We start from the raw sequence: 27,887 nt of genomic DNA on the forward strand, positions 1-27,887 counted from the left end.
CCAGCCTGGATGATCAAAATTACGGTATCTTTTTCTTGGACATTTGTGATTATTTTATGGAACTTTTATTGGTTTTTATATGTCATCATATTAGTTATGACCAAGCTAATGATACACGAGTTTGCTCAGACCTAATTTAAACCTGCTCATCAAAGTTTTGAAAATCACTAAACATTATCATAAGCCCCCATCTTAGATCTCAATACCAGACACGGTACAACATCTACAATAGGATTTGATATGTTCGAGAACGTTTTCTTTTACAGGACATCACTATTTCTACAATCTGATGCAATTTGGTAAATTTGTTTTATAAAAACCACAACAAAATAGTTTTGTGAAACTGTACAATACAGGTGCAAATAACAATGTAATGAAACTGCAAGCAGCTATATGCAACATGCCAAGTCTGAGTGGATGCATTTAAGTGACATACTAAGGGCCTATACCACACAAGTCTGACATTTTATCAATAAAAAATGGCGAGAATATTTGAAAACATGAAATAACTGTTATCTATATATATATATATATATATATATATATATATATATATATATATACACACACACACACACACACACATACTGACACACACACAGATAAGGTTATTTAGTGTAACGATGTTGTCATAAAAATTTGTCACATTTTATTGATTAAAACATTATTCCGACTCCTGTGACTATACCTATGGCTAGACAGCTTCAGTTAATATAAAACTAGTGACAAAATTCTGCAATAATATGAATGCTCAGTTAAGCTGTGTATTGTGTGTAAGGGATTAAATAATTTTTGAGTTGGATCATATTATTCCAGTAAATAAAGTGGGGTACAATGATAATGTGCTAAAAGCTAAAAACAATGTTGATCAGAGATTATCTGTAATTAACTAACTTTACTTTCTTTTAGACCAGACAGAAAAAAAGTAAAATTATTAGAGGATGAAGTTTGTTGGTTAAGGAGGAAAATTTTAAAATTGGAGGATCCTATGGCCAAGATGGAAGAGACATTATATTGTGACAGTAATCAGATGGAACAGCTTCAGTTGCAGATGGAGACATTCAGTAGTGACAATTATAGGCCCTCACCTTCACAAAAGAGTTATCAGACAGGTCAGTCTCTGGGAAAAAGATTGGTCAGGAGAAACCCCAGTTGAAAGACAGCCCCTTGATGATGAAATATGCTTCAACAGTTGATTGCACACAACTGCCCCAATATCTCTTGAAAAATTTTCTAAGAAAAATTACAAAACATACAAAATGTTTTGCTAAGAGTAAAAAAAAAAGAATATCGCTTGTCAGTTTACATGTTCTTTGTTGCATATTAAAAATTGATCTGAAATTAAATACCATTTTTAAGATAATATGTTGCATTTTATACTGTATTAAAACCCCCCCATCTAAGGTTATAATGATTCAGGATGAAATAGGTATTTATAGGCGCTGTTCATGAAGTCATGACTCATTGATAAACTTTGTTCATTATAGTTCATGAATATGTTCATCCACTTGTTCATGGATGATGATGATGATCCAATTTGTGAACTTTTATGAACTGTTCATGAATTCAGTTCATGAATAGTTCAAAACTGTTCAAGAACAGTTTGTGAACTGTTGGTTCATGAACAGTTCATGAAGTCATAATTTCATGAACTGACCATTTTCAGTTCATGCACATTCATGAATAGTTCATGAATCTTTTGATGAACTTTCATGAATGGTTCATGAACCAAGTTCATGAACTTGGTTCATGAACTGTTCAAGAACAGTTCATGCCAGTTCATGAATTATTCATGATCATTTTGTAGGGGTAGCTTCTCATTAATAAAACGATTGAAACAGAATTTTATGTCATCAAGTATTCATTTTGCTTAGATGTCTTGCTATCTTTAATCACAGTTGCTAATAAGTACGCTTGTTAAAGGTAGTTTAATTATATTACGTTCACACAAAAAATAATAGTAGTTGATGACCTGACACTCGGCCAGTTGGATTTGCATGCCCCTTATTCAACCCCCTTTATCTGATATGAAATTAATTAACATGGTAATACAATTAGGTCAGCTTTCAATCCAATGCGGCAATACAATGAATACTTACACAAATTAGGTATCAAAACATCATCTGCACTTAATGAGGTTCTCATAGAAATGCTCATGGACATAGCTGTTATGGTAGATTGACATATTTCATGTTTGAATACAACAGGGCACATTCTATTTATGATCATTACACTTAAACCGAACTAAAAACTATAACTAAAACACGCATTTCACTTGATAAATATACTTATTTAATTGGTATTAATTTATTATAGTGCTGCCTCAAGTAGGCATTAGCGCCATTTTCATTGATCAAAATTTCTTTGCATACTATTATTTACAGTGCACCAAGAATGTTGTTTGGAAATAAACTTTTAACAAAATACAGGACTTCTTATTAAAAGTTGACAATTTCATAATGATGATACAAATATCCAGGTCACATCAACCATTTGGACGATAAAACAAGCAATATATAAAGGTTTCATTTACCAATTTTGATTGTGAATTTTGTCATGTTAAACAAATAGGAGTCAACTTAATCAATACTTTCTAGTAAAACAAATGGGATCAATGACTCAAACCCCATGTTACAAGCAGGTTTGCAAGTTATCAGGGTGTGACTTATCGAGGGAGTGGTGTGTGTTTGTGTGTGTGTGTGTATATAAATATATATATAAAGAATACAAATCATAGGGCAAATAATAATCCTTTCAAGTGCACTGGATCCAGCAAGGAATCACGTGTGTCAGGGATTGATTAAGATAAATGCAATAAACCGACAAAGAACAGTGAGAAACTAGTATCTAACTAGCTTGAGCACTTTTGACTCTTTAATGAGTCATTTTCTAAGGCAAATACAAAACATAGACAAGACAAACAAATCAAACAGAAAAACAGTTATGTTTGCAAAATTTTACATGACTGTTTTTACAGGAATAAACATTTAACTTTAAATTATGTTTCAACTAGTTTTTTTCAACTTGTTGCTGTTACTGTAATATATATATATATATATATATATATATATATATATATATATATATATAACACAGAAATCATTTGTTTTACAATGGAATGAACATGTCAACACTGAGAAAAATGTCAAGTACAATACTGATAATTACCTCCACCAAGGTTCTGTACATATCCAGCTATCTCAAAATCCAATTCAAATAATCATGTGCTGAAATTAATGTGAATGGGTCTGACAACCAGGGATTAAATCTTCACTGAATAATGATGCAGAATGATGATTAATAACCCCTGGGAAGGTCCTATCAATATTAAACTCTACCAAAGTGTCATTCCATTCTACTTCTGTTTTTGCACAGTAAACCTTGTCTTGTATCCAGTTTTTTTATTTTTCTATCACCAGAACATTGACCATGTGATTGCAAGTGGGAAATTTCAACTCGTCCAGCAAATCTCTGAGTGCCAAGCCATGAATTTTAACAAACATCAGATCTCATTTCTTTGTAACAACCCCTATTTGGGAAACTAATATCTTCATTCACTAAGTATGACGTTTGCCTGGTTCCCTTGCTATCTTTGATAACATTAGCAAATGATTAGGATAAACTGCTGCTCAATGTTACATACTTCAATGATGTTAATTACATTATGATACTTAAAACAATGTTCCATTAGTCAAATGAAATGAGTTGATGTGACATGCAACTGTGACCAGGGCTATCACAAGCTTGTGCTTGAGTAAACAGTGCACTGGACTAGGTTCACATTCAGTAGCCCTTATTCGATTATAAACCTTTAAACTATTCATATTTTAAAAGGTCTTAATAGTCATGACAATAATACCTAAACAAAGTAATGTAATGAAAAAGCTGTACATTTATTTAAGAAAAATAGTGAATTAAAATTTTTTAAAAAATCCACAAAATGGCACCAATCCACTCACCCCCAGACTTGGCTCCACACCAGCTGCCTACCTGGTATATTGACTGCCCTTTACAACAGCTCTGATTGTGACCATTAGTTCCTATGCTGGCAAGATTAACATGCCTTTTAATTTTGTTTTTTTTCTTCTGTCATCTTTACTTGATTTAACAGAACAGACATAATTAATGTGACAATACAAAGTAAGTCTAATTTCAAATTAGTATAACAATGCAGCAAAACCACTTCTGCAATTCACAGATCAAAACACTGTCGGCATTTAATTAGGCCATTTTCATGGAAACTCTCATAGGCATCACGACGACATTTAATTGACATTTGAATCAAAGGAAGCAAATCCCAAAATAAACTAAAAGATAAAACTGAAACACGAATTTCACTTCAAAAGATTTGTTTATTTCTTTAAGTGCTATCATCAATATACATTACCAACATTCTAATTAACCGACATTTCATTGTGCACTGCTTTGTATAGGTGTACTGAGAATTTATTTTTAAAAGAAGTTTTAAAACAGTGGTTGCCAGCCCTTTTTTGCTGCAACCCTAAATTGCCAAGCAACTGGACCTCCCAACACCCAGGCTTATAATATTACAACTGATAGCCCTTCAGGACCCTACTGAGGTCATGCTCCCCTCCCCCCTCCCCCAATGGCTGCTAATTTGGATCATGACCTGAGTTTAGGAACCGATGTTGTAAAAGATAAGCTATCTTAAGAAAAACTGTGAATTATTTTTTTCAAACATCTGCACATTAAGTACCATTTTCAAAACTAAATTATGCAATATATCAAGGCTTCAGTCACTAAGACTGATTGCAATGTTTGCTGCATTCAGCAAACGAAAGAAAACTTATCTACATCTGCCCTCATATTATGAGTTAATCAGGCATGCTAAAATGAGGAAGCTGCGTATTATACTGCCTTGAAATTTAATTCTTATGCACATTTTCCATGCACTAGAATCCAACATTCTAAAATATCACATTACATGTACTGATGAACAAACATCCAGTTTACAAGTATTTGTTGACAGGGACATGTTTGAAATGTACCACAATTAATTGTTATGCATTATGTCATACAATGGCATTACTGAAAACCATGTCCTGAAAAACACATTCACTTGCTTAATGATCATTAAAAAACTCTAACATTTAAAATTGATGAGAAAGCCCAAAACCAATTAGCAAATAAATCAAAGGAGGGAGTAGGTAGGGGGTACCTAACTACATAAACCATTCGCCAATAGCCAGATGAATGCAATATTGCCACATGTTACCTCTAACTGTAAACAAAAGGAGCCAAAAAAATTAAATCTTCTGTGACTGCATATATTTATGTAAACATTTCTATTCTCAGGTCATCTAAAAATAATGATTAGTATTCTAAATATACACCCCAAAAATATTTACTTCAACTGTACATTAAAATTACAATGTACAATCATGACTTGGCACTTTTATAAAATGAAACATCATAAACTTACAACTGTATTCCATAACTACAGGAGAATAACATTATGTAATTTATCAGTGTTGCATCTTGAGCAAGCCCTGGGGATATTTCCCCACCTCAGACTGCTAGTGTACCCTCAAAATTAACACATTAACCCCTAGCGATGACTTTATGGGGCAGGAGGTAGTAGCCTACTGTCGAGCTCTGTAGCGCCATGGTCATGCATGATACACTAAAGTGGGTGGTATTATAGAAAGGTAGACAGATGTAGTTCTACAATGATACAGAATAATCTGGAATATCTAGCTGCACTACAAAATACAGATAGAAAAACCTCATTTTTTGGACCCGACTTTTTTTTACCCAAAATTTGCCCGTGGTCGGAATCTGATTTTGTGTCCGGATTTTAGACATTTTGGTCTCAGATCTAAGGCAAACTGGTATGAACTGCAAACAGACAGATGAGCCTTTGCAAAAAGTAGGATAAGATGGGCATTTGGAATGAAGAGTGGTCTCCATACAAAAATAATGGCTCCGTTTAGCAAAAAAAAAAAAAAAAAAGAAGTCCAACTTTTACCCTTCTGATCATGCGCGAGTCAAATAGCCAATGAAAATCAATGTTTCTAACACCACTAGGCAGTATGATATTGAAAGATGACTGGGGATTTGGTGTTTTCAAGTCTATTCAGAAATAGCTTTCAAAATGTGTTTCCTACTCGATTTTAAGGCAAAAATGACAAAAAGCTCCAGGGGTTAATGTGTTAACAAATCTCAAATAGCCTGATGACTTGAGACTGACCATTCTCTTATTTTTGGGCAGAGGTCCTTGGAATTTTGTGAGAAAAAAAATTCCAGACCCCAAATACCTTGAAAACATATCTTGATCTGATTTGAAGAAACAAATAACTAATTATATCCATTATATTAGTTGAACTTTATTATAGTGAAGTACAAAAATAATATCCTGGTTCGATAATAATAACAGGACCACTCAAAGAAAAATCAATGATAAGTCTCTTACTGGAGGGCAAGAGGCACATAAATGACTCACAGTACTAATTCAGTTCCCATAGTAAACTTATGCAAACACCATGATATTAAAAATTCAATAACTTAAAGTTTTTGAGTGCTCATGATCAAACCTATATATTTATCAGTATAGACGAAACCTGGATGTCAGCTTCTGTGTTGAGGAAAGGATATGAGCATTTTCTGGACCTGCATGTGCTTGAAACATAAGCTTTCAATTCCGCACCAAAGAGTCAGGTGCTAATTTTAGTAATGAGTATTCCAAACTCAAGACTGTTAAAGGCCTGAAATTTCATCAATAAAACAATGTCTACTCTGTTTTTCACTTACAACTAGGAAAAGCTCTCAAAAGATTCTTTTTCCTAAAACATAACTTACATTATTAACCAATCCTGGTCAGCCTAACCCATATATACTCTATTTTATGTTCACCCATTTTTCCATAGCATTAGTACCTGTGTCCTATAATGTCACCTCAGCAGCTCAGATAAGGTGAATAACTGGATTTGTTGTCTCAAATGTGAACAGCAAGACAAAGGGGTCACTCTTCCAGCACCAAAGATAACAATGGCAGTTGTATTAACAATGTTCAGTTTTTTCAGGTCATATATATTTTACATCACTCTGTTCAAATTAAACTTGGCTGATGTATTGCTGTACTGTAGGTTTGTAATATTAACACTCCCTTTCAAGACAGAGCCAACTGCATAGACACAGATATGCTGTCGAATGATGACCTAGCTCTATGAATTGTGCTATGACTAATCAATAGAACAACATATACCCTGATATGCCAATGCATTAAGCAGACCTCAGTCAATGTTGTTTTCATCTGGACTGGGCCTGTAGTGGGTATCTACGGTACCCATAAGGTAAAAGTTGCTATATCACCGATGAAAACAGAAAGGCACTCTAAAATCAATGGCAAGATAGAACAGGCTGAGAAACACTTCTGATTTATATATATTTCATTCCACTGTCTCTATCATATATAATGCAATCAGTTGTTAAACGATGATTTAGATCTTTTGACAGATTAGTAACAAATCAATAAATCTCCAAAAATATCCTGATAATTATCATTATGTGATGGCAGATCAGATTCTACTTCATGTACTTGCAGTAAAAAGCTGACTTACACAAGTATATACAGTACCCTCCCATTCCTTAGACAAGTGATGCTCAGTTAATGCCATTGATGTATTCCTGAAGTTATGGGGTAAATTGAAAAACTGGCACACCATATATACTCAGCTATAAGTGGAATAAAACAACAAACAACAAAGAACCTGATCTGCTGTAGTATAATGTGCCTGCAGATCAGGGTCTATGATAATTGTTACTCCTAACAAACTGCACAGACCCAGATCGGCTGGTGCATGATGAGAAGGCAGATCTGGGTCTGTGCAGTTTGCAGATGGACTTGCCTTATAAGCAAGTATATATGATATAATGAAATTAATTGTTCCAAAGGATACTTGTAAATTAAGGAAGTCCTTGGGCAAATTATATCTAAGTTTTCAAGTAATGATTATGCCTGGTTTTCAAGCAAATTAATACAAATAATACTTATCTGAGCTGTGCATAAGTCACAGCATATGGCGCCAGCAATGGTATAATAATGAGTACAGTGGCACAAATTAAATGTTATTTCTTTATTATGAATGACATTAAAATGATAGCACATAAATCTAACTGGTGTATAGCAAGCATTGCCAGTGTACCAATATACCATTGCCCAAGTTCCAAAAATGGGATGAATAAAAATTCTAACACCATTGTCACTTCTACACAAAACCCCCAATCAATCAAACATTTCAAGTCTCTATTTTAATCAGTGTTGGAGGAACTGCATGATTTACAAAAATATCTGGATGCACATGATCATATAATCAACCACCTTAAGCTGAAAAAATGCAAAATGAGGCGTACATACTTTTGTGTGGTGTTGGAAAGTTTCCCTTTTGTTGTAGGAAAAATGACATTATCTCAAAAGCTTTTAAGGCACTTCAAACTTCCCCAGCTTTGCATACAGGATAAAAACCAAATGAAATGAAACTGTCTGATCCTTGACTTTTGAGACATGGTTTGATAAATGAATCATCACCAATGAAACTCAAAACATTGAAATGTCTGCATATACATGTATGCATATATAGATCAAAATATTTTGCATCAATGACGAGCATGTAACCATTTTGCTATCAAAGTGTTCATACTCTCATGCATGGAGGTAAACAAATGTGATTGAGCTAACAAAAATAAATGCATACGACAAGAGATGGAAGCCATCATAAATGTTCAGACCTTTTCTTTAGACCTTCACTCAAAGCGCAATTCATCATCAAGCTTCATTTTCATCAACTCATCTTTGGAAGAGCTGTGGTGGCTCAGTGGCAGTCTGGACTCATAACCAGATGAGTGCAGGTTCAATTCCCAACACTAGATCAGCTCCGTTAAAAAATCTGTGATGTGTCCTTGGTCAATGTACTTTACTCTCCCTGCCATGGCACAAATAACCTTTCAATTGTTGCTATACCATAAAACATCAACTAAATTATCCCTCCAGGGTTCCCCCACCTTTTAAAACAAAATTTCCAGGTCTTTTCCAGGAGTTTTTGATTTTTTCAAGGATCACTTAGGATAAAAAAAAACACTTTGGGTAGGAAAATCTGCATTTTTTAAAATAAAAAATCTGCTTCCACTTTGAGACTCCCACATTACATCTGAATAAGGCATACATGTATAGCCATGTACCAAAACACATTATGTTTCACTATAAACCAGCGTAACTAACGAAATTCATATAAATTAAGATATAACTCATTCTAATTTACTTAATAAAAATGCTACATTTACTCTACTTAGCTGTATATGTTGGTACAAAAAAATGCGTTTTAGGCAATGATCATTTTAAATTGGGACTAAAAGCCTTTGAAATTCCTAGGGATAATACTTTTCTTATATTGCTTCACTACATCATTGTTTTATAACATCAAACTACCAGCTCAAAAATAGGTTCCAGTCCAAATCGGCAGCAATTTCCATACCAAAAGGAACCTTTTCATAAATCTGTATGGTGAAAGATCGGAGACAATAATTATTTTTATGAGTAACAGACCTGGATACATCCACTTAGCAATAATTTGCTTCAGACTGGGCTACACAAATTCAATTTTCACTTGTTCTTTTTTATGGATCATGTGTGATTTTTCGACAGGAATTCAGTGGAAAACAATGTAATTATCTCACATAAATAAACGGATACATTTGTTTCATATTAGAACACAACAGCTATTTCTGCAACTATTTAAGGTAATTTCTCTACAAAACAAAAGCAAAATTAAAAAACTAAAATTTTTTTTACATTTAAAAACAAACCCTTATAATATTATTTTTTGTTAATCTTCTATGAAAGGACATCTGAAAACAAATTACAACAAAAATTACGAGTGAGGAAGGATAAGAGGTAAGATTTTTATTTGGATTTATTTTAAGGTAGTTTTAACAATTTTTCAGTCACATAGCTACAATGTCTGCAGTGTGGCAGTTTACAGTGATGTCTAGTACTGGGGCATCATGCTACAGACATGTAGCATGATGTCCCACCCAGTCACATTCCTGACACCAGTCCGACCAGTGCTAACACTAACCTCTTAATGCTGAGGGCCAAGTGAGGCAGCTGTTAGTATCATTTGGTAAGACTGAGCCAGGGCCTGAACCCGTTACCTCCCACATCCGAACATCCGATGCGGACGTTCTAACCACTCGGCCATCAAAGCAATGATAAGAGGTAAGAATCCATAACACAGTGTGTTTAAAATTCCAAAAATACTTGTTTCGCAAAAAAATCTGCTTTTCTAGAGATGGGGCCCAAATATTTTACTACTGAAATCATCAATGAAGTATTTAGCAAGGCCGGAGAGTACAGTACACTGAGTTTTGGTCTGCAGCATGCATGAGCAGCTGTTCATCTTCTCCTAGCTGTTTTATGCATATATGGAAATTCTCCGTGAGTTGATTTTGTCAGAAATCAGTGTTTTCATGGTTGACTATGTAGTAATGCAGCTACACACCTCACAATTTCATGGAGAATGAGTAAAGTGACAGATGCATTTAAAAAATGAATGAACTAGTAGTTTGGGTAAAGTTTCAGAAGTTCAGTCACCAAATGTATGAATTCAATTTGAAAAAGACTCATCTATTTCAAGAATCAGAATGGCTTAGACAAGCACTTTGGTATTTGGGCAATAGCTGTAAAAGGGTGTCAGATGCCACAAAACAAATGCATTCTCTCTGTGGATAATTCAACAAGTTTTCTGATGGGAAACAGATGAAGATAATCCCAAGACATTTTAAGCATTTACAGTAAAAACTCATCTTACAGTTTCCTTGGCTAAGTGGCTTTTCAGTTTTGCTGGGGAAATAAAGATACGGCAAGTTCTAAATAATGCTGACTTCTTAATAAACCATGACTCGAAAAATAGCAGAGAATCTATAGTGGTTAAAGACTGATTCTTTTCTTGCATTGCTATGTACAAGTCTCATGAAAGAAGCATGGAAACATATACATTAAAATAAGTTTTTACTATGGTACTAATACATTTAATGTCCCCTTCAAATTTTCAACATCCCTAACAAGATTGGTTAGAAAGACACAATGTCCAAAAAAAATTTGACCCAGACAAAACACAGTTAAATTAAGATCTGGGATGCAACTGTCACCACCTTCAAAATTAATTATTCCAATATTATTCAGTAAATTACATATAAAAAGGATTTTAATGTACCTTACATGTTCACTTATAAGTCAAGTCAAACTGCAAAAACAACAAAGATCCTGATCTGCCATAGTTTATGCACATGTAGATTAGGGTCTATGTTGTTTGTTCTAATGATTACTCCTAACAAACTGCACAGACCCAGATCTGCCAGTGCATTATGCAACAATAAGGAAATTAAGAAAACTTGAGGTTTTATAATAAAAACAAATTAAAATCAACAATAAAAATAGCCGCTTAAAATGATGATGTTTTGTGGTGTGGTCAAAGCCCTAGCAGCCTATTGTTATAGGGATACTATATAACATGCTGTCCTTTCCATAATGCACAATTTAGAGAATGCAGTGATAATTTGTTACAAACCACTTTTAAATCTTTTATGAGCTAAATGTCATGTGTGTGCCTTCCTTGCAGTGGTATTTTAAGATATAGCTGTAAAAATGTTTGTCTGGTTTTAGCAGCAGCAGTTGTATTTTGTGGCAGAATATTAGCATTGGTATAAATCTGTGTGTGTGTGTGTGTTTTGGATTATTTTAAAACAGCTTTAACAATTTTTCAGTCATATCGCTACGATGTCTGCAGTATGGCAGTTTATCGTAATGTCTAGCACTGGAGCATCATGTCGCAGTCATGTAGCATGATGTCCCCACCCAGTCACATTATCCTGACACCAGGCTCACCAGTCCTATCACTAACCTCTTTATGCTGAGCGCCAAGTGAGGCAGCTGCTTGTACCATTTTTATAAGTCTTTGATATTTCTTGGCCAGGGTTTGAACCCGTGACCTCCCACATCCGAGGCACTCTAACCACTAGGCCACCGGAGCTGTCGTATAAATCTGAAAAGTGTACATGCTATATGATCAGATTCTGTTAAACAGTTACTGGTACATGCACAATGAATAACTTATGAATAACATATTAAAGGTTTATCTATTTTTAGTAACAGAAGGCATTTTTGCTGGCAGATTACTTTCTATTTCATCCTTTACACAAACTTAAAAGCACTTCATGCCAGAACGTGTCTTTAAAATTTGACAAAATTCAAATGAATGGCTTCTAAGAAATCATTTAAAGGATCTTCCATTTTTAGCAATGGCTGCCATATCTGCTGATGAATTAACATCAATTATACAATATAAAGCATATAACACAAGAACGCTTTCTGTCAAATGGTGGACTGACATACGGTATATTATAAACTGGAGTATGATGAGTTGTAACTTTAAAGATACAATGAAACAAGCAAAATTAACAGCTGTCTTAAAAAAGAAAATAAATGGATGATCTAGGAAACGATAAACTAAACTCCATTCTACCTATAGTTTTAAAATTATTTACAAAGCAAATAGCTAAGCAGGTCTATGAATTTTTTTAAAACTTACTTTCTATTTCATAAGGTGTGCATAAGAACTTGCCAAATTAACAGATCTTTGGCTAAAACAAATGGATAACGCAGTTCTTTGAACTAGTTGTTCATGGAATTCTGCTGCAAAAGCTGAACTGCTACAGGTTTGATAACAACAATTCTCCTTTAAAACAGGTTTAGATCATACCTAAACCGAATGTCTCAACAAGTAACCATTAGCAATATTAGCTCACAAACTCGCATTATCAATTCAAGGGTACCTGACAGCTCTTTTCTGGGACCTCTCATTCTTATTTACCTAAATGATCTTCCATTACATAATGAATTCACAAATACAGATTTGTTTGCTAATGATGCAAACTTGTATGCATTAAGTTATCCAGATAAGATTAGACTTGGACCTTATTAGAGTTCAAAGCTGGGCACAACAAAATAAGATGATAATTACTGAAGATAAAACAGAATGTATGATTTGGAGGACATCACAAAAACTATGTAAATCAGTGAACCAAAAATTATTTCTTACAATAAATAATCATCAGTTAGAAAAGCTTGTAGGTGTATTTGTAGATAACAATGGGATGATCATACTGACAAACTCTATAAAAACTGTGTCATTCAAATTGTCCTTCTCTGTTGAATCATGAAATATTTCAATAAACAAGTTCACATTAAATACTACAATGCATATATTCTTACAACAATGGATTATTGTTCAAACGTATGATGAAACTGGGCCAAATCTCAATCTGATAGGTTTTACCAACTTCAGCAGCACATATTATTCTAGAATATATTCATCAGAAGTGCTGTTTACAGAACTAAAATGGTTTACAATACATGAAAAAATTGATTATCACAAGGGAGTTCTTGAATATAAACATCTATATAGAGCGGCTCTTGATATCTTCAGGATTTACACTGGCTTCATTTTACCTGTTGAGATCCACATTACATGGAAACATTCATCTGCCAAAACCATGAATTACGATAAGCTTCCAATACTTTTGTACAGTTCTGTGGAACATGCTTCGACTGCATGTAAAATGTGCCGAAAATATTACGATATTTAAGAGATATCATGATTGCATATATGTTAATAAAAGATTGTACAAGAATTTAGTATTTACAATATTACAGACATGTTAAAATACATCGTAATTACCATTATCTTTTTTATGATGCATAATGATATACGTCCTCCTTCAGATCCTATCTAGGGAGAATAGTCCTTACCTAAACTGGTCACCATCAATAAAGTATTATTATTATTATTATTATTATTATTATTATTGTTAGGTACAGGCCCTCTACAAACATTGGTTAAGGTTATATGGTCTGCAACAAAAGTTGTTAAGGAAAAATAAAATCAATCTCAGTGACCTGATCTCTGACCTTTTACCGTTTTAACCCCTCATTAATAGGCTTCTTCCTTGTACAAAGTATGGTCGATGTCTTTGATGTTATTATGTGAATATTTTTTTCACAAGAACATCAAATACAGTCACATAAACATTGACCTTTGGACACCAAAAATGATAGACTTCTTCCATAGCTATTTACATAGTTGTGAGGGGCCCCCAGTGGCCGAGTGGTCTAAAGCGCTCACTGTTCCGGATCACTGCCATCTCACCTCTGTCTGCATGGGTTCGAGTCCAAGGCTCGGCTAGCACGAGTACGTGGGAAAGCCTGCCAGTAGCTTCTCGTGGGTTGGTGGTTCTTCCCTGGATTTTCCAGGGTTCTTCCTCCACCAGTTATACTGGCCGCCATGTATAGCCTATCTTGTGCTGAAAAATGGTGTTACACCCTACAACAACAACAACAACAACAAAGTTGTGTAACAGTAGATGGTGTAAAATTCAAGTTACTGTGCAAAAACAAAACAGGAAACTGACAGATGGAAAACAACATAATATGTGGTAGGAATATAAAAATAAAAACAAAAGGGCAAATATTTTATACTTCTTAAAACTTGAAGAAAAAATATGATAAAACCATAAATACAACTGCATTATATTTTTGTATAATAAAACTTACCCCAAAAAAATCACAAAATAAAAGTCACCTTCATGCACACATAGTCTGTCACAGAATCAAAAATGTGATCAATGTGCCAGCACCTAAGAATAAATTATCAGTTCTTTGGAAAGCAATTATTAAGCTCTAAGCCAATATCCTAAACAAATGGAATGAAACATTTTGTGCGTGTAATATTGTTTCACAAGTTAAAATTTATATAGACAGCACTGCCGATCTAGACAGATAAACATGTACCTAAGTGGACAATGATTGCTTTATGCAATGAATCGGATGCACGATGATCTGTGCTGTGAGGATTTTTTAAAATTACACATTGTGCATATTTTCAATGGAATTATTATAATTCCACTGTTACAGATGCAATGAGATTTGCTGGCAAGTATGCATGTACTTGAATTATTAATTGCCAATTTTTTATATATGTTTCCCCCCATTATCACACACAACTCCCTCATCATAATATTGTGCATAGGGGCCATAGAGCAAACTGCTCTATCGTGACACCATCTTATAATAATGAAATGGTATCAATGACCACATAATAACAGGAACAGTGTAATAATGAAGTGCCTTGGAGTGATACATTTTATGCTTTTCTACTCTGTGATGGATTCCAAATGGGTTTAAGGTTAGCACATGCTCTTCTCTAAACTGGTATACATTTCAATGTTTAAAACTGAAATAAATGTATGGTCATTTTTGGCTAATGAAACCACCATCTCCAATTCAAACTCAGAAAAAATAATCATGAATCTATCCACTGATTTATTACAAAACTCCAAAATACAAGTATACACTGAATTTGTGAAGAGACACAGAAAATGAAGTCAATTTAAAAATCTCTGTATGTGAGATTTTACAATTTCATAAGAAAATCATGAGATGATTTATCATCATTCTAATTAGCATGATGTTTTATTAAACTGCAAAATGTATACTGAGAACCAAGCATCAAATTCAAATTCACCAAATACTATATTTGAAATTGCCTATTTCTCAATTCTGCCATCAGGTCAAGTGTGTTAACTTTGAATTTTTTTTCTTTCTACGTCAATATTTGGTATTAGGACATGGTATTGACAGGACATGTTACTTAACTGCCATAGCAACTGTCTCCTCCTGAATCAAAATAACACCCTACAGACATCTTTCACATCACAGATAAATACTTGTGTTAAGTTAAAGATAGCATTCTTAACAGTGTTAATATAACATTAATGGCTTCAATCACACATGATCTAAATATAATCCTACTAAACCAAGCTAACAGGGAAAATAAAACTGGAAATAGCTATCAATTTCTGTCAATCTCCTGACGACTATACAATATTATTGTTCTACTGGTCTTGCCAGAATAGACATTACAAGTCTCACTACGTGTCACTACAGGTCTCATTTCTACCGAGATGAAGAGACATTCCCATATGAAAACAACAATGTAAAATGTTTAACGAGATCAATTAAGCTATAAACAAACAAGTCTCTTTAAGTAACTAATGCTCTATGGTCTAAATAGATTTGCCATGAATTCAAGAACAACATTTTCTTCGTTGCCATGAATTCAAGGAAAACATTTTCTTCTTTCTTAAGCTGCTGAATGCCAACCATCTCTGATATTTCTGACTGATTATATTTTCAAATCAACCACTGTGCCAGACATACTAGATACAAGATCGGAACCATTTTTTATATAGGAAAAACTAGACACCATCTGAAGACTTAGTGAAAACCCTATGCCAATATAACCATCCATTCTGGAGAATTTCTAACAAAACTTTCCATATGTTGACTGTGGCACCCATACTGGATGTCTGTGGCACACAATTTTCATTAAGGACCAAGTTGATATGACCATCCATTCAGGAGGAGTAGCGTGACAATCTTTAGAAGATGGATGCAATGGAAGCCTTATTGGATGTCAGATATGACCGTAGGATGAATTTGTGTGCAACATTTTAAGGCAATCTTCCTAGCAGTTTCGAAGTAGGAATAACAAACTTGTGTTAGTGGATGGAGAGACAATGAACAATTAACAAAAGGACACCCCAAAAGTTCCTCTGGTGTAATGACCAGTAAAGTTAAAACTAATGCAATTTTGTGTCCGAATTTGAATTAGAAGTTTGAACTAGAATAGAAAGATATTAAAAGTGCTCTTTATAAAGGCTCACACTTGGACATATTAGATGTTGTTGTTGTTGTTGTTGTAGGGGTTAACGCCATTTTTCAGCACATGATAGGCTATACATGGCAGCCAGTATTAATGGTGGAGGAAGAACCCAGGAAAACTCCGGAAAGAACCACCGACCCACGAGAAACTACTGGCAAGCTTTCTCCCATGCCCACATTGGCCAAATCCGAGACTTGAACCCATGCAGACAGAGGTGAGATGGCAGTGATCTGTAACGGAGAGCGCTTTAGACCACTCGGCCACCCCTAATTAGATGTAACTAGTACACTGATAACACAGAGACAAAGAATAGAATATACATGTATAGTGTGAGTTGGTGTGAAGAAGTTTGCAAACTATAAATGATCCACATTTACCAGAAGAAGATGGTTTTGCAAGTTAAATGCCATTTTCAGCACATGATAGGCTATACATGGCATCCAGTATATCAGGATGAGAATGAACCAGGAAATGCCACAGGAAGAACCACCAACCCAAATGAAGCTACTGGCAAGCTTTCTCACATACCCACTTTAGCCCAGCCAAGTCTAAAACACTCAGACTGAGATAAAAAGTCAGTGATTTGTAAAAGTCAAGCACCTTAGATCACTCAGCCACCCTGGGGCCACTAAATGGTTGAAAAAAGTCTGGAAAATGGATGTCAAGGTCGCAGATAGCTTATTGCGTTTACCATAATAGCACCTCCTGTGAAAACACTTACAGAATATACTTGCTTATTAAGTTGTCACACTGCAAACAACACAGACCCTGATTTGCCATTGCATAATGCACCAGCATATCAAGGTCTCTGCAGTTTGTAGCTGACCTCAACTTATAAGAGAGTATATACAGTAAAGGTGAAATCCAGTCTTCAAACTTGCTATCACTATCCCCATCAAATTCCAGGCTCTTGTAACAATTTTCAAAGGTGTGGCTGTTAAGATAATCAAGATAATAGCCATTATATTGCTACTCACATGTGATTCTCTCTCTCTCTCTCTCTCTCTCGCTCGTGCATACACACACTTGACCATGTGGAGTTCAAAAGACTGACAGCACTAAAACAGCAACAAACTTTAAAAGTGCCAGTTACACATCACAAATGCCAACCCTCTACAATTAAATGTTGAACCTCCTATATCAGAAAATATTTGAAATTAAACAGTAAAGTCTCTTAAACAGGTACTGTGCCATGCGTGCCCAAATTTTACAGATGTAATATACTGCATGAACAGAGTACATACACTGTACACTGTATTAAACTTCAGATATATGTGATATTTTTGACACTCATACAGGAGCCCAGAGTGGCCAAGTGACCTAAAGCGCTCACCATTATGGATCACTGCCATCTCACCTCTGTCTGTGTGGGTTCGAGTCTCGGGCTCAGCCAACATGGGTACATGAGAAAGCTTGCCAGTAGCTTCTTGTGGGTTGATGGTTCTTTCCAGGGTTTTCCCCAGGTTCTTCCTCCACCATTTATATTGGCTGCCATGTGTAGCCTATCTTGTGCTGAAAAATGGCATTAAACCCTACAACAACAACAACAACAACAACAACACTCATACACCCCTTTACAGAGGTAGGGTTTACAACTCCACTTCACAAATTCTTTCCAAAAGTAACTTGTTCATGGACAAGTACATTTCAAATATAAACTGAACCCTGCAGCTCCACGAAATTACAACCAAGTAAAAATACTTGAAAAAACTTTTCTCAGAATAAGAACTAACAGAAATTAATTTACTTACCCTCTACTTGCTTGAGAGAACTAATGTGAGTTCTATTCTACATCACTGTCCAAATGAGCTGGCATTACTGATAATTCATTAATTAGGGTCAGCACGAAGCACATTAACACAAATTCACTCAAATTGCTTTGATAATGCTATATCAATCTAATCTACAGCTACAGACAAAAGCTTGGCAAGTACTTTAAAAAGTAAAAGGCTCTTGAAACAATATCAAACTTTGCCACTGATGCTGCGGATGAAGTGATATTACACATGTCACATGTGTCATGCATGTCTGACATGTCACAGGTGTTAGAGGTCTCAAATGTCATACATGTCTCAAATGTCATACATGCCTTGCAAGTCACATACATGTCAATATCTCAGACATGTAATGCTTCTAGAACATCAAGGTTCAAAGATATATTTTCAAAGATTTCCAGGGGATTTTCTATAATATTTATCTTATGCACAAAACCTCTGGCCCCACTTGTGAGAATTAGGAATTCATGAAATCTCTCAACAACAGAACAACATCTGGATTAGATGACAGGCATGAAGAATTTGATGCCAAGGCAACACAGAATAAACCCATGCAATGAGATAAGCCATGATACTCATCCCTAGCTAATCTGGGCAGATTTTAAAACTCACTGACTCATTACACAGTTTTTTGTGAGTCTAAGCCAACAACTACCAAACTGTTGAAGAAAATATTACTGTAATGTGATGCATTACATATGGTTTTATCAGTGTTGGGCTGAAGTACAGTTTGATTAGTCTCAATGTAACAATGTTCAAGACACATGGGTTTTGACAAACAAATGGGTAAAAATATAAATGTCACTCAAAAATTAGGTCACAGTGACCTTGTTTAACTAAAAATTTAGTCACTCTCCTAGATATGCATCCACATCTCAGTTTTAAGAAAAGTATGTGAAATAGGATACAAGATATTAAATGTGTAATGAACAGATGTCTGAAAATAGTAATTGGGCCACATTCACAGCTTTATATGATAGAGTTACTCTTCCTGAGATTCATAAAATTACCAATTTTCATAAGTGTAGGTGAAACAGAGTTCAACATACAGTGTGTAATGAATGAAAGGTTAAAAATGTAAAGATCACTCAAGCAGTAAAATAGGTCAAAAGAACCTAGTTTTGATACTTAGAAGATCTCAAATGGGCCATGTATTAATACTGAATTTGTGAAATTGATCTGAATGATGTCCAGCTTTGCAGGCCTTGGCTCGCAAAAGCTGGACATTATTTAATGCATTTCATAAATTTAATATTAAATCTTTACCTATTTTAGATTCTATTTATCACATAGTTCTCATTTTAACAGAAATAATGAGAAAGAAGAAGAAATAATTTCATTCATTCTAACTCAGACGCACCAAATTTCATTTGTTGTGCATTAAAAATAGTCAAAATTCATGTCCATTTCTTGTGCAGTATTATAATCAGTTGTATTTAAAAACTGATTTTCTTTTACAAATTTTAATCCAAAGAGGAACTGTCCTTCTGAATAAATGGAACATTTGACTCAGAAAATATCATTTTTTAACACAAAATGTACATGGAAGTTCCATGTCATGTCATATAGTTTGATTCAATTAGGTTAGATGATCAATGTAAACAAAGTTTACACCTAAGGTATGTCAGTTTCACTACTGGATGTTGTTGGATATTCATGTGAAATGATGACTACTGGAAGTTGTTGGATATTCATGTGAAATGATGACTACTGGAAGTTGTTGGATATTCATGTAAAATTATGACTACTGGAAGTTGTTGGATATTCATGTGAAATGATGACTACTGGAAGTTGTTGGATATTCATGTGAAATGATGACTACTTGAAGTTGTTGGATATTCATGTGAAATGATGACTACTTGAAGTTGTTGGATATTCATGTGAAATGATGACTACTTGAAGTTGTTGGATATTCATGTGAAATGATTACTGGAAGTTGTTGGATATTCATGTGAAATGATGACTACCTGAAGTTGTTGGATATTCATGTGAAATGATGACTACTGGAAGTTGTTGGATATTACTGTGAAATGATGACTACTGGAAGTTGTTGGATATTACTGTGAAATGATCACTCCTGGAAGTTGTTGGATATTACTGTGAAATGATGACTACTGGACATTGTTGGATATTCATGCAGATATTCCATATTTACTGTAATGTATTTGTGACTGGAGATTTATATTATTTTATTTTGAACATTAGACAGTTGGAACTGCAACATAAAAAAACATTAGATTATTTGAGCAACTTTGCCACATAAAAATACTGTTATTTGATATGTCTAATGTTCTACCAGTTAGCCGACCGCTTTATGTCCACATTTTTCTATGAAAAGAAATAAGCTGAGTTACTTCAAGAAGTTAACATCTAAACAAGTCTTGTGTATAGGGCGGATTCCATATTACATGATTACCACCACCCCTCCCACCCATGCATGTTATCAATAGTTAGTTTTATTTTTTTATTGTTGTTCTTGTTTGAGGTTTAACACCATTTATCAGTGCATGATAGATAATACATGGCATACCAAGCCCCTGTGGGATAAATTCACCATATTCAGAAAGATATGATCTTTTTCCCCAATTCTCTTTGAGCAGTCGATTCAAAAAATGGCTTCCTAAATGTTGATGGCATTAATAGAAAGTTCCAGAAGGCAGGGAAAAGAAAATTTTCCATTGATCGCTGCTAACCAGTAAAGAAAATACCTCAAAAGAATTTCATGGGCTTATTTGGACCAATCATGATCACATTAAATGACATGTTAATGCACTGTAATAACAAAAATACTGAACTTCACGCACTGTATGTAAAGTGTGCAGACTGTGTGATAAAACAAAACAATTCACCAAGAGGTATATCCATATATCAGATTTCATGAGAGCTGGAAAATTAAGGTCCAAGTATTGACTGTTTTGGTTTTATGTTACAACAATGCACATGGTTATTTCGTGCTGGGCAAGTGGAGTAAAGTTCAGAGATAACAAGAAGCCATTGAGCTCCTTATGATTTTGAACTGCAGTTTGTGAAACTATTTTAGAGTATTAAAGGTCTAAATGTATGTGATGAACTTTTTTGTTGAATATCATGCTTACTGTTGCTTCATCAGCCACCGATTACACTTATGTACTTTTTAAATGCATGTTTTCCAACTTGAAAATATAAGTAAATGATATTTTATAATGCTACAACTCTATGGTTTTAAAGTAAGTTTAGAATAAAGCAAAAACTAACAAGTTTGGTAAAATTCAACAAATAATTCATTTTTCTAGGACACAAAATTTAAATTAAAAGTGACGTACTGTATTGTGAACTAAATCCCAAACAGAGCTAAAAGTTTTACCACAAGTTCAAAAATAGAGTGTTCGAAAAGAATTCCAATCTTGAACATGCTGATGTGCCAATAGTCTTGCTGTATCACGAGATGTTCCAGAATGTCCTTGAACGAATTCAAATTAATCCCAAAATAGTGTTTTCATCCAAAATATCAATAAGCACTTTGTAATTCCTGATTTAAATGAATAAATCCTCTCAAATTATAACTATACACAACCAAAAGTCTGATTCCACTAGATTGATAGGAATGAATAACTTTGATGCAAACAACCTTATATAGAAAACAAAGACACAATAAGATGACCAGGATATGGATCAGATTCACATCAAATTAGAAAGCATGTTTGCTTCAAGACATTCTAAATTTCTATTTAAAAAATAGACAGTGACCAACATCAGTAAACAACCTATCCATAATAAGTAGCTAAACTTTCTCTAAAATCTTCTAAGGTCAAAAGGTCATTTAAATATATTTACAAAAAAACTACATTATCTTCAAGTATATGGACAAAACTTAGCTCTGTAATATGTTATCTACAAATAATCATTAGCTTAAAATATAATTTACCATCATAGACAAAAGTTAAACACACAATATAGATATACATAACAATAGCACCTTCCTGACAATTTGTCTGACTTACAGAAAAATGCTGACTACTTTATACTGAGAAAGTCTTGTTATGGTTGGCAGATAGTTGAGACTGAACATCTTTTTTTCTCAAAAAGGAATTAAAGGAAATCATCAACGAAAGCTACAGAAGGACAGCTAAGATCAATGTGATTCATACTGCACCAACCACTGAAGAGTCTCCACCTGGTATCACAGACTTTGGGTGTCAAAGCTCTCCAGGTCTGAATGACACAACTGGGAACTCAGCCAGAAAATTTATTCTGGCAGATAGATCACTCAAGCTGAGCCAAGCACAAAGGAGGAGAATGTCTGGACTGTTGTGGAATTGGAAGCCTGTGTTGTGACATAAGATCCCTTTTATAAGGTAATGTCTTTGGTTGATTTATCAAGAGGTTTAGAAGATTGCTTAACCATGATTGTTGGACCACAATGGGACTATGAGAAAGATGTAAGCAGTGGAAGTTCCGACTTTTTATAGAACTTGAGGTAGCAATCAGAATGGTGGGAAGGCATACACGAACAAACAATCCCAGTGGAAGCTGAATGCACACACTGCCTATGCTCTCTGGTCTGAGACAGGTGACATGTAAAAGGAAAGCCTACTACTGAGCCTGATTACAAACAATTCCACCACAGGTCCCCGACCCCCCTTGAGAAAAGGGACTCTGTTATGGATTGGTGAAGAGACCATTCAGTAATCAGAGTAAGACACTACTTTCATAACTTGGGTAAATCCTCAGGGTGGGGAAGCAATTCAGAATGGCAGAACCCAGAACTAGAAAACTTCCTGGTCTAAGCAAAACCAAAGGTATTTTTGATGTGGAGGAAATATCAGGATGTGCAAAAGGGCACACTGCATTTCAGATTGAGATAATGGCCTCTAGCTTGTTCTTCCAGAAGGGAAAGAACAAATATAATACAAACTATCACACATGACTTGGTGACCAGGAATATTTAGGATTAAAATGCGGATGCTCTGTCCATAATTTCACCTGGTTTGACTGGTGAAAAGAACATAGGAGTCCTTGATAGAGGTGGTTGACAAATATGTTCTCTTAACTGTGGATAGTGGCAGCACAAAATGTCTATGGAGACCTTGAAAGGAAGGAAAAGTAGTTTCATAACCTTCCTTTTATCCTTAGATACATGTACTTTAAGATAGAAATGGTTGGTCCTAACTTACCATAAGGGTCAATCTTGATTATCCCCAGCATTAACAGGTGAGTAAATACGAGTAAATGGTCAAAACGGTACATTCACTCCCAACTTCAGGGGATAATGAGGATAAAACTGGTTACAAAAAATTATCTTTCAAATGTATACTGAACACTATATGATGAAAGAAATTTTATTTGATCTTTTAAGAAATTTTCAGGCATAATTTTCTCTTCTTGTATGTACAAAAAGTGTTGAAGTTTTAACCATGACGTTTTATGATTCTCTCAAGTGTTACTGAATTATTATGTGTATCATATATGTAAATTATTGATTAGCCTCTGGAAAATTTTCAGTTTTTCTCACTTTCTGGGCCCAACGTTTAGACCCTGAATCCAAAATTCCACAGAGTCATCATGTCTGCATTATCTGATGGCAAAATAAAAATTACTCACCATGCAACTTTTCAGTGTGTTGGTGGAAAAACAAATTTCTTAAAGTCCTATGACTCTTTGCTGAAATAAAGAAAGAAGAAATCAAAATTGCATTAGAAAAATATAAAAAAATGGGATCCATGCTGTGCCCCTGCATTTTAAGAGGTTCACATTGTTATCCAGGTGTGCATTATCAAGGGAGCAGTGTAGACAGAAAACTGAAGAAACATTTTTCAAAATATAAGTAGCTGACCTGAAATTGGAGGTTCTTAAAGCAGGGACTTTCACTACTAAGAGCTATTTACAAAATAAGCGCATCCTATTATATGGTCCAAACTAATAGAGTCCTGGGTTTTTTTAAGTGTTGTGGGTTTTCTACATAAAATTATTTAAACAAGGAGTTGCATCTCAGCAGAAAAAGCTGTGTTGAGCTGTTTTCACATTTCCTAAATAGAAATATCTAAATACTACAAAAATCTTTGTGTGAAGGTTTCCTCATAATTTAGCAATTAGCCTGCATTGATAAAATAATGAGCCTACTATATTAGGCACAAGGTTAAGAGATTGACTACTGTTATGACTAACATAACTACTTTCCAAACTTTATAATAAATAATATTGCAACAGAAATTGAATGGCTAATTGTCTGCACAAAATTCATAAGTGGAATTTCTCAAAAATTAGATTCACAACAAATGTGATGTATTTTGTAAACCTGCAGTGGTAAAGATGGATTTTTTTATAAAAAAAGGCTCAATACAAAATATCTGGACCATCCATAAATGGGTAATACCAAATGCTGACTAGTCTGCTATGGACATAAATGTACAAGACCATACATAAACGGGTAATACCAAATACTGACCAGTTTGCTATGCATGCAAATGTATAATTAAGTCTTCCCAAAAATTAATATATGGATTGAGGGCTTCAGAGACTGTTACAGAATTTGGAACAATTAAAAATCATGCAAAACTGGTTCCATGTGGCCAACAGTACAAAAGCTGTACCTCTCAGTATGTTGAGAAAAAAAAAGATAACCTTTATGATACTGAGATTGTTGATATACATGTATTTCAAATGTAGCAAAACAGTTATAGGTTGGATTACCCAGAATTTATGTAGTCTTATCTCAAACAAGTAGACTCATCCGGCTGACACCACACTTTCAGAAGTTAAATGATTTTTGTTCTTATATATATATATATATATATATATATATATATATATATATATATATATATATATATATACTCACACCAGAGGACTATGGTTTTGTGGGTCTTAAATTTTGTGATAAGTGAATAAATAAATAAAAACACTGACCTTCAAGTTATTTACATATCTCTATTTGTTCTTCGCTCTGGATCAAATGCATTTAATTTCCAGTTGAAATCAGATGACTGCAGGTAATGAAATCAGATGACTGCGGGCAATGATCGACAAACAAATGCCATGTAGATTCCAGTTGCATGGGGGAGTTGAGATATTGTGGTAATACCAAAAATTTTTTTACGATAGCAGCTACTTGTCCTAATGTTGGTTGTACAATGTGTAATCAACTTGAAAAGTATATGCTACTTCCATGGCTCTTATTCTGCCACCTGTGCCGTCCAACAAACTTATCAGAGAGAATTAAAGAACTGCATGACTGATGGGTCAGTAGCACCAGAACTGTCACCTGGAATGGATCTCCAACATGGGGATGAAAGTACATGTCAACCTCAGACTGTTGAAATGACTCCCAGTGTTCCAGTGAAAAATAATAAATCGTGTACCAGAAAGTTTTAAAAACAACACATTGAGAAAGGCACCAGAAACAACAACCATTGATAGCTCACATTTTCACTTATTTGCTGCCAAAGGTTTCATCTCTTGGTTTTTGACAAATATGGTAATCATGTGATCTAACTCTTGGATAACATCATTTGACATGATCAGACGACAAATTGATCAATGATTTGCTACAGTTATAGCAATTTTAAGAGCATATTGATTCTATTTGAGAATGTGGGGTACAGCTATTATTTGGAAACAGTGATACTCATGGGTTGTAGTGTACTCATCACATCAACAATCCTTGATTTTCCCGAAATCAACAGGCGATGCAGAACTAATAACTTATAGTTACGTAGTGTATATACGTGTGTGTGAGTGTGGATGTGTGTATATAAGTATATACATGTGAGTGTGCATGTGCGTGAGTGTGCATGTGTGAGTGTGCATGTGTGTGAGTGTGCATGTGTGTGCTTTTTGCTTATCATTATATATCTTGTGGATTTTTTATTACAACTACTGAACTTCAGTCTGGTATTTGTGTGTAAAGCACTGCATTTGCATCAAAACAGCTTTCGGGAACATGAAATACAAACATTCTATAGCGTTTAAAATATAAAGTTTTATTAGATGCACTGAAAACAAAATTTCTGACTTTCTATTCACAGCTTTCTAATATACAGTATATCTCTTCATACTTTTATACTTCATCTAGATCGAGAAATTGCCAGCATTTTCTTCAGGAATATATAGCGTGATGTCAGGCCTCGCGTTACGGCTCAAGTTTTAAGTACGTCGACTGCTATCACGCAGAACGATCACACATCAACTACTAAAAGAAATTACCCCAAAAATCGACAACGACCCAGCAATTACTTTTCTTTGAAGGCGATGACATGGGAAAATTATACTAAATGCTCTAAAACACCATGTCAATACTGTGAATTATAACACACGACGATTACCTTTGCGCAATGTTTGGATTCCCTCCATTTATGTCATCATAGACATTACAACATCTCAGGAGCATGCGCTGAGATTTAATATTAAACACTGTAAACAAAAGGTGTCGTGTGAGTGCACCCAACCTCAAAGAGGTCAAAAGTGTTTCCCACATTTCATACCGACGACAGCTTCTTTACATGCCAAGCGATTTTCTTCCTGTCATTAATATGGATATGACCTTCAGATTACAACTGACTTTTGATTCTTTAAATTCCGATTTTAAGTATTTTGCAGAGAAATTAATTTTGAATTTTCGATTTTCTGAGACGGTCACTGCAACTGTATGGCGCATAATATGATAATTATTAACCTTTTGCACTCATGTTTCTTTTTTGTTAAAGACGATTGACTACTTTAAATACTGAAAACTAACAAGTAATATACATAATTTAAATAAAATATATTAATAATTAATCAAATATTACTTTCGCCGTAAGAACAGCGATTATATTCTGATTCTCTAAGGGTTTTAAATAATGCTAAAATATTCTATTTTTGTAAGCATAATACATAATTTATAAAAACTTTGAAACCGTCCATTTGTCCATATATGGCGTCACACACGGGAGGAGGGGGGGGGGCATGAGTGTTACTTTTGTTACGCTCGGGGAGCGGGTGGTTAAGTGGTTTTCACAAAATGTGACGTCATTAAACAACACCTGCGCCATCTACCAGATAAAAATATAGACTGCTTTGCATTGCAGAATTACCATGGGAGGAAGAGAACATGAGAAATAAATTCATGAAATGAGATGTCTACATCATTCATTCCTTGGATTTTAAAGTTGGGGGAGGGGTCTTATCATTCATTTTTCTCTTTAGTATAGTTTTCCAGTGGGATAAATCCGGATTGATCTAGATATTTTGTAATGATATTTCAGAACGAAATGTTATAAGTTGTATATTTTTCAATACAAGTTTATTTCACACCATTTTTTTTTTTTTTTTTTTTTTTGACGAAATTCGACGGGGTGGG

General features: G+C 34.4%; 1 protein-coding gene across 4 annotated transcripts in view; it reads right to left on the reverse strand.

The window, feature by feature from the left end:
- The window catches only part of LOC149801933 (multiple C2 and transmembrane domain-containing protein 1-like), a 237,077-nt gene extending 210,136 nt beyond the window's left edge, over positions 1-26,941 (reverse strand). For all 4 annotated transcript variants that reach the window (XM_089956319.1, XM_089956318.1, XM_089956316.1 and 1 more), the window contains exons 1-2: positions 26,872-26,941; positions 24,152-24,211 (exon numbers count right to left, since the gene is read on the reverse strand). In XM_089956319.1, the coding sequence (XP_089812445.1) occupies positions 24,152-24,211; positions 26,872-26,899 (88 nt within the window). In that variant the 5' untranslated portion in view covers positions 26,900-26,941. The remainder of the gene's footprint in view (positions 1-24,151; positions 24,212-26,871) is intronic.
- Positions 26,942-27,887: the final 946 nt, after the last annotated feature.

Source organism: Sinohyriopsis cumingii, chromosome 4, assembly GCF_028554795.1.
Source record: "Sinohyriopsis cumingii isolate HCF-2022 chromosome 4, ASM2855479v2, whole genome shotgun sequence".
NCBI lineage: Eukaryota > Metazoa > Mollusca > Bivalvia > Unionida > Unionidae > Sinohyriopsis > Sinohyriopsis cumingii.